The sequence below is a fragment of the Colletotrichum navitas genome (assembly GCF_030913465.1).
Source record: "Colletotrichum navitas strain CBS 125086 chromosome Unknown LY79scaffold_97, whole genome shotgun sequence".
Lineage (NCBI taxonomy): Eukaryota > Fungi > Ascomycota > Sordariomycetes > Glomerellales > Glomerellaceae > Colletotrichum > Colletotrichum navitas.
Window position 1 is genome coordinate 92,312 of NW_026850643.1, and position 13,438 is coordinate 105,749.

The window sequence follows — 13,438 nt, forward strand, 5'->3', positions numbered from 1 at the left end:
AGGATGGACTTAGACGCACTCAAGGACAGGCTACCATAGCTCTTCAGCAATTAAGTTGTGGCGTAGCCTCGCTATCTCTCAGCCCCGACCTTAGCACTTGTAATACATCCTCTGAATACCTTTCAGTATCCCTTCAGTGATGTATCAACAAGAAGCTATACGAGCTGCCCTTACGACCTTTGACCACACGACAAATCACCGGGTGATAAACAAACCAACAAGCCCACATTACTATTACTGAGTATCGACCTTAGCTATACTATTAGTGGAAACCCTACTGTTGGATTACTGACCATAACACTTCTCTAGCTTGAAACAATATATAACTATCCCACCCTACTTGCGCAAATCATCATCACCATCACTACCACCACTATCACCACTTATCTCCTCGGGCTTGCCGCCCACCTATATGCAACTTTCGGCCTCGCTAGATAATCCAGATACGCTGAATTCATCCGGACTATCTATATCGCCGGTATCCGTATTTCTAGCCCGCCAGATATGCTCTATAGTGGCAAAGGTACTGTTAGGCGATAGGGGGTCCTTTTCCCCCTTGCGTGACTGTTGATCTTCTAACTGGGCCCATAACGCGTTAACCTGCCTTTCTAGAAGGTCCAGTCTAGATACCTGCTCCTTATACCCCTTTTACCCCTTTCTGGATAGATGACGAATAGTATAGGTACCCAGCCTATCCTGGCCCATCTGGGTTAACTGGTGTAGTTAATGCCGTAGATCAGCCGATCGATGAGGGTACACTCAATAATAGATATCCATCGCCAAGGTCCTGGCTGCTTTCGCATATGCCGCGATGCCGCAGAGCCCAGCACTAGCCCATTAATAGCTCCCTTACCTTCCATGATGCCAGTTTCATCCATATTCCATCGGTTGAATAGATAGATTCCCTAGATAGCAGGGATATTATCATAGAACTCAGGTGGTGTACTAAGCCCGTCCATAGACTGTTCAGGCAAATGCCCAAAAGATTAACTAATATTAGCACTTTATGCTAGTATTATACTACATATACACTTATTAAGGGAAGTCCCCACTTATTCCCTTATATTATACTCCTTCCTACTATAACTTACCCTTAAGTTACTATAGGAGCACACTAGTAACTATATACTAGAGTATTTTAGTGTATATTAACCCTAAAGGCCCTAGGCGCCTAGTCCTAGCGCTAGCTAGTATCTTTCTAGCTGCTACACTAGGCCTAGCCTACGCACTGTAGTCCCTCTAAGCCTAACGTAAGCGTTATAACTAGGACTTAAATATGCGTACTACCTATGTTGTTGCTTAGCTAGAAGACCTACAGAGTGCTAACATAATGTCAAGGAACTTAGGTGGTGTACTAAGCCTGTCTATAGACCGTTTAGGCAAATGCCTAAAAGATCAACCAATGTTGGCACTTTGTGCCAGCATTGCACCACATATACACTTATTAAGGGAAGTCCCCACTTACTCCCTTACAGATATGCGCAAGACAATAGAAGAATTATTAGATAACCTCGGAAGAATAGGCTGCTCATCGCTGGGCATCTATTGCTCTGGATCACCTGGTTCTAATAGATGGGTTTCGCCGCAGGAATCGAGCCATCCACTTCCTCCCTATGGGTTGCTGCCCATCGGCTATCATACGCTCTGCCAGTCCCTTCACTTGCTGATAGGTAAGGGCCTTGCTAAGGGAATCTTGAAGGCATATATAGGCAGCTAGGTTATCCTTTTGCGACTGGGATAATCGCTGCATATGGTGATAGGCAGCATTTTTGCTTTGCCTGCCCTTTAGCCGATGATAAAGAGTATGGTATGGGATGCCCCATTGACGAGCAACCTCACTGATAGGGCGTCTATCTCCCACATCCATAAGGGCCCGTTGCAGCTCATACTGCTTCATGATGAGTTAAAGAAGGTGTTCCGAAAAAAAAAATGGCGTTGTTTGGCGATATATGGCAATTGTTATGATAGTTTGAAAAAGGTGGTGGTGTTGATGATGCGGCATTTTCGGCATTTGCGGAAGTGGGATAGGGTAGTTATCTTGCAGAGCAACGCAGCCGTGGAAACAGTGCTAGGCAATAGATTATATAGAAATACATAGTTATTACTGCATGTACACTTCTTATTATTATAATATATTTTACTCTTTGACTTGTATCTTAGTAACCCTTTAGTCGTTTTGGATTCTATCTTCATACTAGATCTGAGGATTGCTACAGCTATCTTGTGGTATAGACCTTGCCTTGATCGGCTGTTGTTTAGGTAGGTTATGGTTTTTATACCTATTATTCTTTTGCCTTTTTCTCTCTAGTGGCCTGGAGCCTTAGTCCTTTCTTAAGATGTGTATCTTCACTTGTCTTAATAAATAGTATCTTAGTTTATAGTGTCTTAATTTTAGCTTAGTTATAATACTTCTATTTAAGATTACAAGATCTCTATTTCAGTATACAACACCTAATTTAGTAAATAAGATCTCTATCTTAGTATGTAATATCTGATTTAAGATTAAAATATATTAATTTAGATTACAGGGTTTAATCTACGTTAGTAAGTATTATATATATAGTGTAATGGGGTTGAGTGGTATGGTCCCAGGAATCACGTGGTGGTCAATCCAAGGGATGGATCAATGGGAAGACCACCCATCTATTCAAAAAGGGATTCGCAGACCCAATGAAGGGCCAGGAGGCACAAAAGAATTCATACACACTCGTGATCGTTAGCCTTAATACTCCATACAAAAAATACACTGCCAGTCCTTACCGCACTTTTATTTTTTTAGTGAAATTCACTCTTTTTGCGATTGCTCCGTCAATTCGTACTTTTATTTCAAGATCTTTGCAGATTAGGTCTGAGAATCGCAAGACCTATCGATTGATATATATATTATTATTATCAGACGTTGTTGTAGTGTGGGTGGTTTTCCCATGTTTTGCCATTCTTCTTTTCCTTTGTTAGGTGGCCCAGATGCCCCGCCCTTTCTCAATAGTATATTTATATAGTTACCTTTAGTAGGCTAGTATTTGTTTCTATAAAATCACATTTATATATATTTCTATAGAAACACGTTTATATACGTTTCCATAAAAACGCAGTTATATCTATCTTTTTATAGCCCTGCTTTACCTTAATTCTTTCTGTCCATAAGAGAAATTATTTTAGAAAACAGGTTTTCTCCTAATCCTAAGCTGGTCTATTCCTATTTATAAGACCTATAATATGTCCTTGTTTAGAATATCTATAGCCGATATACCTACACCTATAAAACTGTGTGTATTAATCTATACTTACCACGTATCGCGTCGAGGTTGTTCGCGTGCCCTCCGGCGTTCACATTTCCATTAGGTATTCTCGAGTTACCTCATCACAGGTCGCCCCCGTGGTTGCTATGCTGAAGGCAATTTCGACACCCACCAGATGCCCAGTAGTCCATGAACTCAGCAACCTTCAGGTCAGCAACCGGGGCCAGGCCTCGGGGATATCCATGAAGGACCAGTGGTCAGTTCAAGTAGGCGTATGATTAGCCACGCTCTTTTATCGCTCACGTCATGAGTCGTCAAGCTGGGCGCTTCATTCTACCAGAAGCATTTTGATACCAATGTGTTAGAGTTTTGCGCCGAGCATCAAACCAGATTTGGCTGTTCCGTTTCAGCTGGAAAGGAGTTCTAACGAGATGGCATTGGGCTTTGCGATAACCCACCAGCACCAACAACCAAGGCCTGGATAACATATTCAGATTCAAGGTTGCCATGGCCTTTGTCGCCGTTCGCCGTAGGCGGCCTGGGCCGCGGAATCGACTCAGCCTTCTGTGCCCCCACCTCGTTTTGGAAGTTGAGCTCTCGATCTGTGTGAACACGGTCCAGGCTTTCCATTCATTTTCTTGCAACGTTTCCCAGCTTCAATAATACATCACCCTTGCCATGCCGGCCTTGATCGTGAACTCGCCTTGGGTCCCAACCATATCTCCAAAATTAAGAAGCAGCGGCTTCAGAACGCCAATCTTGTTGGCTTACAGGTTTGAGCGGCCATATTCTGCCGAGGCAAGGTACTTGCCAATCTTTTCTTGGCCCTGTGAGCAGGCGCAATCACACGACAGTCCAATCATATCCCTCTGCCGGTAGTTTTCGATAAACAGGTCTGACAAGTCGCTGAAGGTATTCTGGCTAAGCCGACGTTCCAGTTTCCGACGCCAGTTAAAGGAGATCTGTTCAGCGTTGACTTCTTACTTTGGACCCCTTCCTGAAGGGTAAGAGCTGGAATTCCGAGAAGCTCCTTGCCGTCAATGATAAGTTGCGATTAGTGCCCAAATGTTAGGTGTAAATATTTCGAGCAGGAACATGTTAGAGTTAAGCGCATGCGAGTTGCGTTACATAGGAAAACAAGGACGTTCATAAGGTGGTCGGAGAGCGCCAGATAGTTTGACAACTGGGGAGGATAGTTAGGCTAAATAGGAGTAAGAAAAGTGAATCCCTCGGAAATGCCGCCACCGCGTGATGTTGGATTCAGCGCTCAACCCAAGGCAGGTGCTTCGGATTATTTGGGGACACGTGGAGTCAGTCAACCTAAGACCCGGTTTCACAACTATCACTTAGTAGAGACGCGGAGTAGATTTGAATGTATCATCAACGTATCAAAGGAATATGCAAGGACTATATCAAATCTATAAGGTGTCGTCTGCCTAAGCGATTCCAACAACTATGCTAGCTCATTGGTGAAAATAATTCTATATATCAAATAATTGATATAACTCTGGTCATTTCAAGAGCATCTCGACTTGACCTCAGATGTCGGAGGCGGACCGAATCCAAAGCCGGTACAGAAAAGCGAATGGCATAGATTGCTTCAAAAGAATGCGATATTGGCAGGGATCTTCCGCCTAGAGATTCTATTGTTGGCCTGCAAGACAGGTCAATTTGATTGATCTAGAGTGTCGTCTGAAAGTCAGCAATGGGTACAAACCGCTTGCCATCAACTCTGTCAACCGTCACCTCATCCTATGCCAAGAATATAATTCATCTAGTCGTTCAATGACCTGGTCTCAGTGTGTGATAGATAACTGAAATGGTTCTTTGTGAATGATCTTTGGAGCAGAGCCGCCATATACTCGGCCCAGCATCTCCTAGTCAGGTGGGTTTCATGGAAAAGGCACGAAGAAGAAATTGGGTAAACATGGTAAGCTTCCTAGTCATCATTTCAACCCAACTCAGTCCAATCCACCCTCTTACGCTAATTCCTCTTTTTCTTATCATTATTCTTTCTGTTCTACTTCTTCTAGACGTCTACTGACCTCTAATATTATCCAAGCATCAACCAGCCAGCTCCGATATGGCCCTTGTTTCTGGCTCCTCATACGGTTCCGGAAGAGTTGCAACAGCTTCCTTTGTACCGATCAGTTTTGGACTCTCGGGTTCAGAATGCGCTGCACGATCAATCTTCTGGGGGCTAAACATACAGGGAGATGTAATGGGATATATTGATTGGGACGATCTCGGTCAATCTCAAGCAGACCCTCGCCTGTCAGTCCAAGTCAATCCGACAGGGGATATGTTCCTGGGCATATTGCTAGTGACCTTGGTGGCTCAGGGTCTCGTTCGTACACGTGTATTATCGGAGATCTTCGTCTTTGGTTCCACAAATGGTAAGGGGTACGGCAAAAAATCAATTGTGATATCCCCTTCTGATTGAAAGCTTTGTGGAGCCTTTGTGGGACCCTGTAGGAGCGCTAGAGTCTTGAAGGCGCTCTTGAAGCGGCTATGTTACAATGAGAGATGTTCGTCAGTCGGCCAAGTTGCAATGAAATCCAAGCTAGGTGCCAACCATACTTTCTTGACGTACATCACTGTGTCAGAGCTCATTGTCGCGTGGGGGAAGTCTTGATACATTTATAAATATTCCTGGGGGATTTTTGAGAGCCCAGGCCTGCCTTCAGTTTCTTACACTAATGGTTTAAATGGGCTGACCGTATCAATGTATTACGGAGGGTTCTTGGTCTAGAGCCACCATCGAGTGTCACAAGTTTACCTCCTCATCAAATCCTTGAAGATAGCTTATCTCCCTTACGGCCGAGGATGGCATGTGGTTGATGTGGCATTCCAGAGTGTTCAAAAATTTGCGGTTCATCAGGGCATTACATCACTATAGGATTCCAAGTATCGTAGTAGAAAGTGAAGTAATCCTTTTCTCTTGCTAATCCCTTTCTATCAAGTATATACAAGTATCGTAAAATTCGTGTGCATCATATCATAAATATGCGCTTTCGTGCGTTCACTGAAGAGCGACAGAAAGCTTGCCAGTACCGTAGGCAATGTTCTCGACAGGAAGGCTGGTCAAGGCCTTGATGCTGCCGAGGCCGCTGGGGCAGGAGGCTTGGTTGCTGACTGCCAGGTCGAGCTTGCACTCCTCATCGACACCCCAGGTGCAGGCAGAGTTCTGAATGTTGAAGAGAGCGTGGTTCTTGGCCACGAAGCTCTCAGGCTGGGCAAGGCAAGAAGACAGGTAGTTCATGCTGTTGGCAGCAGAGAGGGGCAGCCTGCCGCCGTCCTTGAGGAGGTCCTTGCACTCGCTGGCGGGGACGGTCTCCCAGTTCATGGGAATACCACCGCCCTCGGTGGGAGCATCGGTGGCAGATTTGCCAGTGCTAAGGTAGTTCCAGGCATCGTAGGAAATGTCGAAGGCACCGCCCGACTGGTCGATGCGGAGCAGGTTGACGCTGCGGTCGCCGTTGGAGACTTTAACGCAGATGTCATCGCAGCCGACGGAGTTGGGCCAGTAGGCAACGCGGTTAATGTCAATCTTGCAACCAAGGACACCGATGGAAGAAGAGAAGGCGTCGTGGGGCGTAATGCTGGCGGAGCCGGACTTGCCGGCATCCCGGACCGGAATGGAGGCGGCCGAGACCAAGCTGGCCGAAGCAGCAAGGAAGGTGGACAAAGTGATGGAGAACATATTGACTGAAGTCGAAGTATGTGGTAATGGTTCTGGAAGGGACTGTTTGTGGTTCGGTAGGCTGCTGAGTTGATCTCGTTGATCTAAGGCTATTGTCGAAGGACAGGAAGACTGGGCTTGCAAAGGAGTGAAGCTGCTGATTGAGCGTTCAAAGGAGTGATACCTGATCTGCGAGCTTTCGGATCCTGCCGAGGGAGTGAAAGATAAAAGAAGCGAGTTGAAAAGGGAGTGTGTGGAGGGTGGTGGTGGTGAAAGGACCAGACCACCATAGAGAGTGATGATGCTCGGGCTTATATACCAAAATGCCACCCCTACAAGAGACGGGACGAAAACGTTAAACATCAGCCGGAAAGATGAGATGTCACTCACACGTGCTGCAAGTCTGTGTCTCCCCCTTCGGTCCATCTACGGAGGCCCACGTAGCAGACGCCTCCCTGTCCCCACAAACGCCTCAATCCCTGACTGAGATGTACAGCCAAGACGGTCCTCGCAGGACCGCCCTGCAATCCCTGACGGCGACCTTGCTCTGGACTCACTCCTTTGACTACGTAGTACGGAGTATGTATGAGAAGGGCCAAAGGGAGGTGGGGGCCTGAGGAATGCGTGGTCCAGAGGATGACTGACCACCACAGGTACAGAGCTACTTGAGTTGGATTGACCACAGTTGGTAAGCTAGATCCGCTGGACAAATCAACGCTTGCCATGAATCTGGCAGCTAAGGCCGTGGAACCCCTAAGAACATGTCCCCCTCACTTCCAGACTGCGGTGCTACGATCAGAAACAAAGCGAAAACCTTGCTATCCCATAACCCTGACGGGAGGAGCAGCTGCGAATAAGCGAGCAAGCTACATCATGTTTGCGACGTTTGGCCAGCCAGAAACGTCAAGCCAACGTCGAAGCGTCGAAGAAAACAGCAGCAGGAAACATGGCCAAGGCTCGGCAAGGGGATGGAGATGCGCCCTGCCAGGGTATTGAAAATCGCTCATGGGCCAAGGGCACCCGAATTAGGTTTGATGACAGGAACAGCTCAGGAACCAACCGCAATTTGGCTTGTGGCAAGGCCGAGTCAAGGCCCCAAAGCCCCGGAGGGGGGCCGAGGGGACGGAATACTGCCCTGACGGCACGGGAGTCGTTGGCACTTTTCCTTCTTTGGAACCCTGGAGGATCCTCTTGGTGATCTCGGGTTGGCGGGAGACGCAGGTACAACGCAACGCACAGAAACCTACCGGGTCAGCAAACATGACTAGTCGAAACGCTGTCGAGGGGAGCCCACCGCCGTGCTTACGCTTGACTCGGTGTGGAAGCGCGGATGGGCTGACAGCAAGGCTTGGTCATCCTCAGCTTTGGCCAGTCGGAAGATGAGAATTGGGACTCAGGAACAAGCCACGAGTCCACGGCAGGCATAGCGCCGCAGCGATCGACAGGGCGGATGCGTGCCTGTGCTAGTTTTTTCACAAACGGTCCCACAAGGCTCCAATCCCTGATGTCGCATTTTTGCTTTTCCACGCCTTGAACCAAGCAAGAATGACACCAGTCACCCAGCAAGCTGTACCGGAACTATGGACCATCGGCACAAAGTTGGAACTCTCGGCGGGCGTGTCCGCTCTGCCAACTCCCACAAGTCTCCCCCTCTTTGCCCTCCATGTTTGCCGCCCGGGGCAAACCCCCCGATGGGTCCGTGACGGCGGCTGGCGTCATGTTGGCAACCTGAGGGAGGGGTAGGCGTGTTCTGGCCCGAACTGCTTGCATCTCGTACCAATCTAACAGGGTTGCCTTTGTGTGCCAATCGCAGACGTGGGTTTATAGCCAGGTCGAAGAAAAGTGGTAGGCGCTACTTTGGGTGGTGATAAAAAATGTCTCACCGCGGACTATAACGGCGGCAAATCGGTGTGCCACCGGCCGGGATGCAGGGTACCTTTTGAGTATTTCTTCCTTGACAATGCTTTTGTTGTGTAGCGGCTGTCTCAATTTTTCTTTTGTTCTTTTTTCTCAACGCCCCAAAGGTCCGAAAAGGATCTCCATTTGAGCGATTTTGTGACACCAATGCTACCTGATCCTGGCGACACGCCGAGGACCGACGACGAGAAGGTCTAGGCCCTTAACGGCTCGCGACTCACGTCAGCGCGCATATGCGAACTATCTTTTGCTGCTGACTTTACCCATTGATTCAGTGCGGTTCGGTAATTACAGACGATTGGCGGTGATGGAGGATTAGTCATATTTGTTAAGGGCTCAGATCGGGTCAAATGTTCTTCCCTTGAACCGACGAGCTGTTCGATGTTAGGGCTTGTGAGTCATCAGCATCTCCCCAGCAGTCCAATCCGGAGCCCTTGATACTGTTGAATGAGGATATTGGATCAGAGGGTGGCCTGCTCCGATCTTGATCTTCCACAAAAGCTGGGGTCTGACTTGTTTCATGCCATAACACTTCGTCGGCCACAAGCGCAAGATTCGGATTGATGATATTAAAATCATAAGGGAGAATGCATTTTCTGGATCTTGGTGACAGGCTTCTATTCGCTTTGCATTTGGGATGAGATCAACTCATTAGTTCGACACAGAGAAGCAAATGGTCCAGCAATCGAGCTCCTCCTGACCCAGGAAACAACAACGAGGCACACGATAGAATCACGGTCTTCTATATGTCGCGTTGCGTGTTGGACACGATACTTATACTTTGTTTTTGTAATTGTGTTAAGTTTACCGTTGTGCACCTGTGCGACCTTAAAAGGGACCGCCTTGGATAAGTACCTCAATGCTCGCTCGAAACCCAGCGTCTTTCGTCTCTTTCCATCGACTTGAGTGAGCCATCCGCCTTATCCCAACTTCCACTGTGACTGAATTGAAGTAATCGCAGACCAGGGCATCCAAAGGTTCAACTTCCAATTCCCTGGATGTTATTAGGACGACTTCTGTTGAACTAAGCATCCCCTTGAGCCACGAAGATGGGAATGCGCCGCAATGAAACCACGATATAAATACCATTGCGCCATACAGCAATTACGGTCTACCTGTATCATGCTGAATCCAGTGAGCCAACTTATGGAATTCTCATAACATTTCTTCAGCTAGGCTAAAGTTTAGACAACCCATGCCGGTCGTAACGACTGTGAATAGCTTCCTGTTTATCGCGAAAGGTTGGCTTGGACTACGAAGCATGCTGCGCAAGTTTGCATCTGTTGAATAGTCGTATTAATACTGAAGAAGATTAATTCTGCACTCTTATAGAATTGCAAAGCGATGACATTGTTGACGTTGGTGATATTCAGCATTCGATTTTGTGTGAAGGGTATGAGGTTGTTATCCCACTCAAGTCCCTCCAAGATTTCCTCGGGCGGTTTTCTAAAATCCAACACTGAAGACGAAGAGCTCGGAGTGCGCATCTATATCTTGCCCTCACTATATTGCTGGCTGTCAGGGCCGTTGCCCTCGAAAACAAAGCCGAAGCTAAAGCTAGCATTCTTGGACGTAGACAATCATCTGTTGTTTTCTTTGTGGAGCGGGGAGGCCTTGAATGAATAATGATTGCATTGACGCTAATTCTTAATAGCGGCATGCATAGCTTTAGGAATACGAACGCTTTATCCTACGTGGCTGGCCTTGCTCCCCGCTTAAACCAACTACAGTTAGCATCCAGGGGGCTGCTGATAGTCTGATAGCGATAAAGAAAGCGTCAAAGTGCCGCAGACTCACTGGATACCACGTATCTAAGCCAACTCCGGTTAGGTATTCTCAGGGGATTGTTGATAAAGAACACGCGAAATGGTGACCTTTCCGGTATAACTTCTGACGCGCGGCCGTCGCCGTAACAACGCTGGGTGGCTTTACAGGTGGCGGCAGGTACTTGAATGTCTGCTTCGACAGTGTCGATGGTCTTCATCTCGTCGGTTTGCTGTTATGCAACATAGGTAGGCTCTGTTCCGCGTCCAGTTGTATATGGGAATTCAAGCAACGTAAAGTATATAAATTATCGGTACTTTTATGCTTCTTCCGCGTGGTTCAGATGATGAATTGCCTCTACTGGAGTAGTTAAAGAAGGTTAAATGTTGCAGATCACTGCCAAGCCGGGGACGTTCTCAACTCTCGGGAGCCAAGAGCTTTCTCTCTTTGTCACTCTTGGCCTCCCCCCAGCTCGTCACAAGTCACAAGTTCCGGTGTGCCTGACTTGTGTCACGCTTTGGGGAGCTAGCCTGTCGAAGCGATCTAGCCTTCCATTCAGGACGCCATTCCTTACTATATTATACGGGAAGCGGGTTCGAAGCGAAGTCGCAGATCCCGACTCATCCGTTCTAGCGTCTGCCAGATTGGGTGAGACAAAGCCAGGAACATCGCCTGCGATCCTACCATAAATCTACCGACAAAACCAGGGTTAGCTGACAAAGGAACTTGCTAGTCTTGGACGCCGCGAAAAGGTCGATTTTTCCTTTCAAAAAATCCTTTGTGCAGTGATCTCGAATTTGAAATCTACGTTAATGTTACCCGCTGTCACATCAACAAAGAGGGGCTGCTGTGGATAGTACGATGTTGGCCCAAGTTGTTGTTGACAGCTCCCAGGGACCTGTCGTGAATGGGTGCAATATTACGGGCTCACCGTACACTAAGAGCTTTGGCCTCTGGAAAACCGAGCTAACGATAGGTAGACCACCACTTCGGAGCGCTCAGAACGATGGGAGGCGCTCCTCGGCTCTTAGATGCCGGTTCGTGTGGCCAAACGCAGTCGCATCGTGTAGACTTGGAACATTGAATAGCAATCTCGACTGTTGATATTTTGATATTTAAACCGTCACCTACCCTGCCTGTCTCGATATGTTCTTCACTTCATCTCAGCAGTCTCAGTCTCTTCTCTCTCAGCAGCCTCAGTCTCTTCTCTCTCAGCATACAGCAATCCTTTGACAGCACGCTCTCTACTGCAACTTCTTCAAATCACTTGTCCAACAGTCGTTGTAATCCAAATCTTCACCATGATCTATTCGTTGGCTCTCGTCGCCCTCGCGGGTCTTGGAACCGCTTCGCCTCTTGGAGCCGATTCGCCGGGTACCCAAGCTGGCGATGCCGCTTTCAACCCCGGCCTCGTTGTAGCTGCGACCTCGCCCTCCTTGACCGGCCCTCCTGTCACTGCTACGGCTCAGACAACTGTCTACAACCCGTCTACTGCTGCTGCGATCGCCTCCTCTGCGGCCACTGCTGTGGCCTCAGCGAAGGCCGCCTCCATGCCGGCTGGCCCGAGCCGGCGAGGCTTCTGCTTCTGGGGGTTCTGCTTTGGAACTCCAACTTCGAGCTCCAATAATCAGGGGCAATATGGTTGGCCTGCACCCACCTCGACATCACCGACAAAGGTAGCCGTCGTAACTACAACTTCTGCCGCTCCTGTGATCACGACTCCTGCCTCCATCACCTTACCTCCCTCGACTTGTACGCCAATCAGCTGGACCAACACCAATGCGTTTACTACCGCGACGGGCTGCGCTGCTCCGTTTGAAGTTGGTACCTACTGCGGGTTTATCAACCCGGAAGACCCTTGTGCCCCCCAGCCTTCTGGTGAGTTTAAGACCTGATGAGCTGCCTTTGATATGTTATTAATCAAGAACAACAGGAAGCGGCCCACAGGTTCAGCCGGACACCGTTGCGGCGTTTGAAGCATACCCGGCGTTCCACCAGGATGCCTTGGGTGCGGTGGCACCGTCTGGGTATGCTTCGACTTTCAAGGATCTCAACGCCTCCGTGAATGCCAACACCTATCTCGGCCTCCACACTCTTCAGAGTTACGATGTCGCCCAGTGTGCTAGCTTCTGCGACAGCACCAACCTGTGCACCGGAATCAACATCTACATCGAGCGCGACCCGTCCATCAACCCTGACCAGTGTTCTTGCACCAACCCGTCATCGATCACCAACTACAAGTGCACTCTCTGGGGCTCCGGTGTCGACCAGGCGGCTGCGACCAACTTCGGCCAGTCGAGAGATGGATTCCAAGTGGTTATTGCCGGCTCCAACGGATACGAGAAGACGAACAACACTACCCCGACGACCCCCTCTGGCTGGACCAAGCCCCAGAACTGCGGCGGTAACATCCACAGCCACCCCTCTACTTGCCTTGGTCAGAAGTTCTTCCCGGGCCCGTACGATGTCAATGTCTGCGCCGCTTATGCCGCCGCCCAGAATGCCAAAAACTCCAAGTCCCTCGGCTTGGCATCTTTTGCCAGCTGGTTCGGCTACAGCCCTTTGAAGTGCAACTTCTTCAACGCGTTCATGGTCAAGGAGAACGGCATCCCACAGGGCACTTACTGCAACCTCTTCACTCAGCAATACGCCCCCTCAGGTGCTACCTACCAGCCCGGTAACAGCGGTGGCATTAACTGGGGTGTCGAGAGCAGCTGGAGCTTCTGCTCCTCTTAAACGGTGTACCAACCCGGCCTCGTACAACAGTACTTGACCCAGTCACCATACCAGTCGGTGTGCTAGGTGTTGAATTGGGAGTTTGATGTTGACCTATTAA

General features: G+C 48.6%; 3 protein-coding genes across 3 annotated transcripts; 2 read left to right on the forward strand and 1 right to left on the reverse strand.

Moving 5' to 3' along the window:
- Nucleotides 1-5,322: 5,322 nt before the first annotated feature.
- LY79DRAFT_583831 (uncharacterized protein) lies at nucleotides 5,323-5,682 on the forward strand (the record flags this gene model as incomplete). Its single annotated transcript, XM_060560360.1, has 1 exon — nucleotides 5,323-5,682. One exon carries the CDS (start codon nucleotides 5,323-5,325, stop codon nucleotides 5,680-5,682), a length of 360 nt encoding a protein of 119 aa, XP_060408849.1.
- Nucleotides 5,683-6,099: 417 nt separating this feature from the next.
- Nucleotides 6,100-7,514, reverse strand: LY79DRAFT_569080 (uncharacterized protein). The gene has a single exon (XM_060559024.1). The coding sequence runs from the start codon at nucleotides 7,345-7,347 to the stop codon at nucleotides 6,262-6,264; it is 1,086 nt and encodes a 361-aa protein (XP_060408850.1). The 5' UTR covers nucleotides 7,348-7,514; the 3' UTR covers nucleotides 6,100-6,261.
- A 4,389-nt stretch (nucleotides 7,515-11,903) lies between these two features.
- Nucleotides 11,904-13,338, forward strand: LY79DRAFT_526277 (uncharacterized protein; the record flags this gene model as incomplete). The annotated part of the gene is made up of 2 exons (XM_060555824.1): nucleotides 11,904-12,484; nucleotides 12,540-13,338. The coding sequence occupies 2 exons, from the start codon at nucleotides 11,904-11,906 to the stop codon at nucleotides 13,336-13,338; spliced, it is 1,380 nt and encodes a 459-aa protein (XP_060408851.1).
- Between the last annotated feature and the right edge of the window lie 100 nt (nucleotides 13,339-13,438).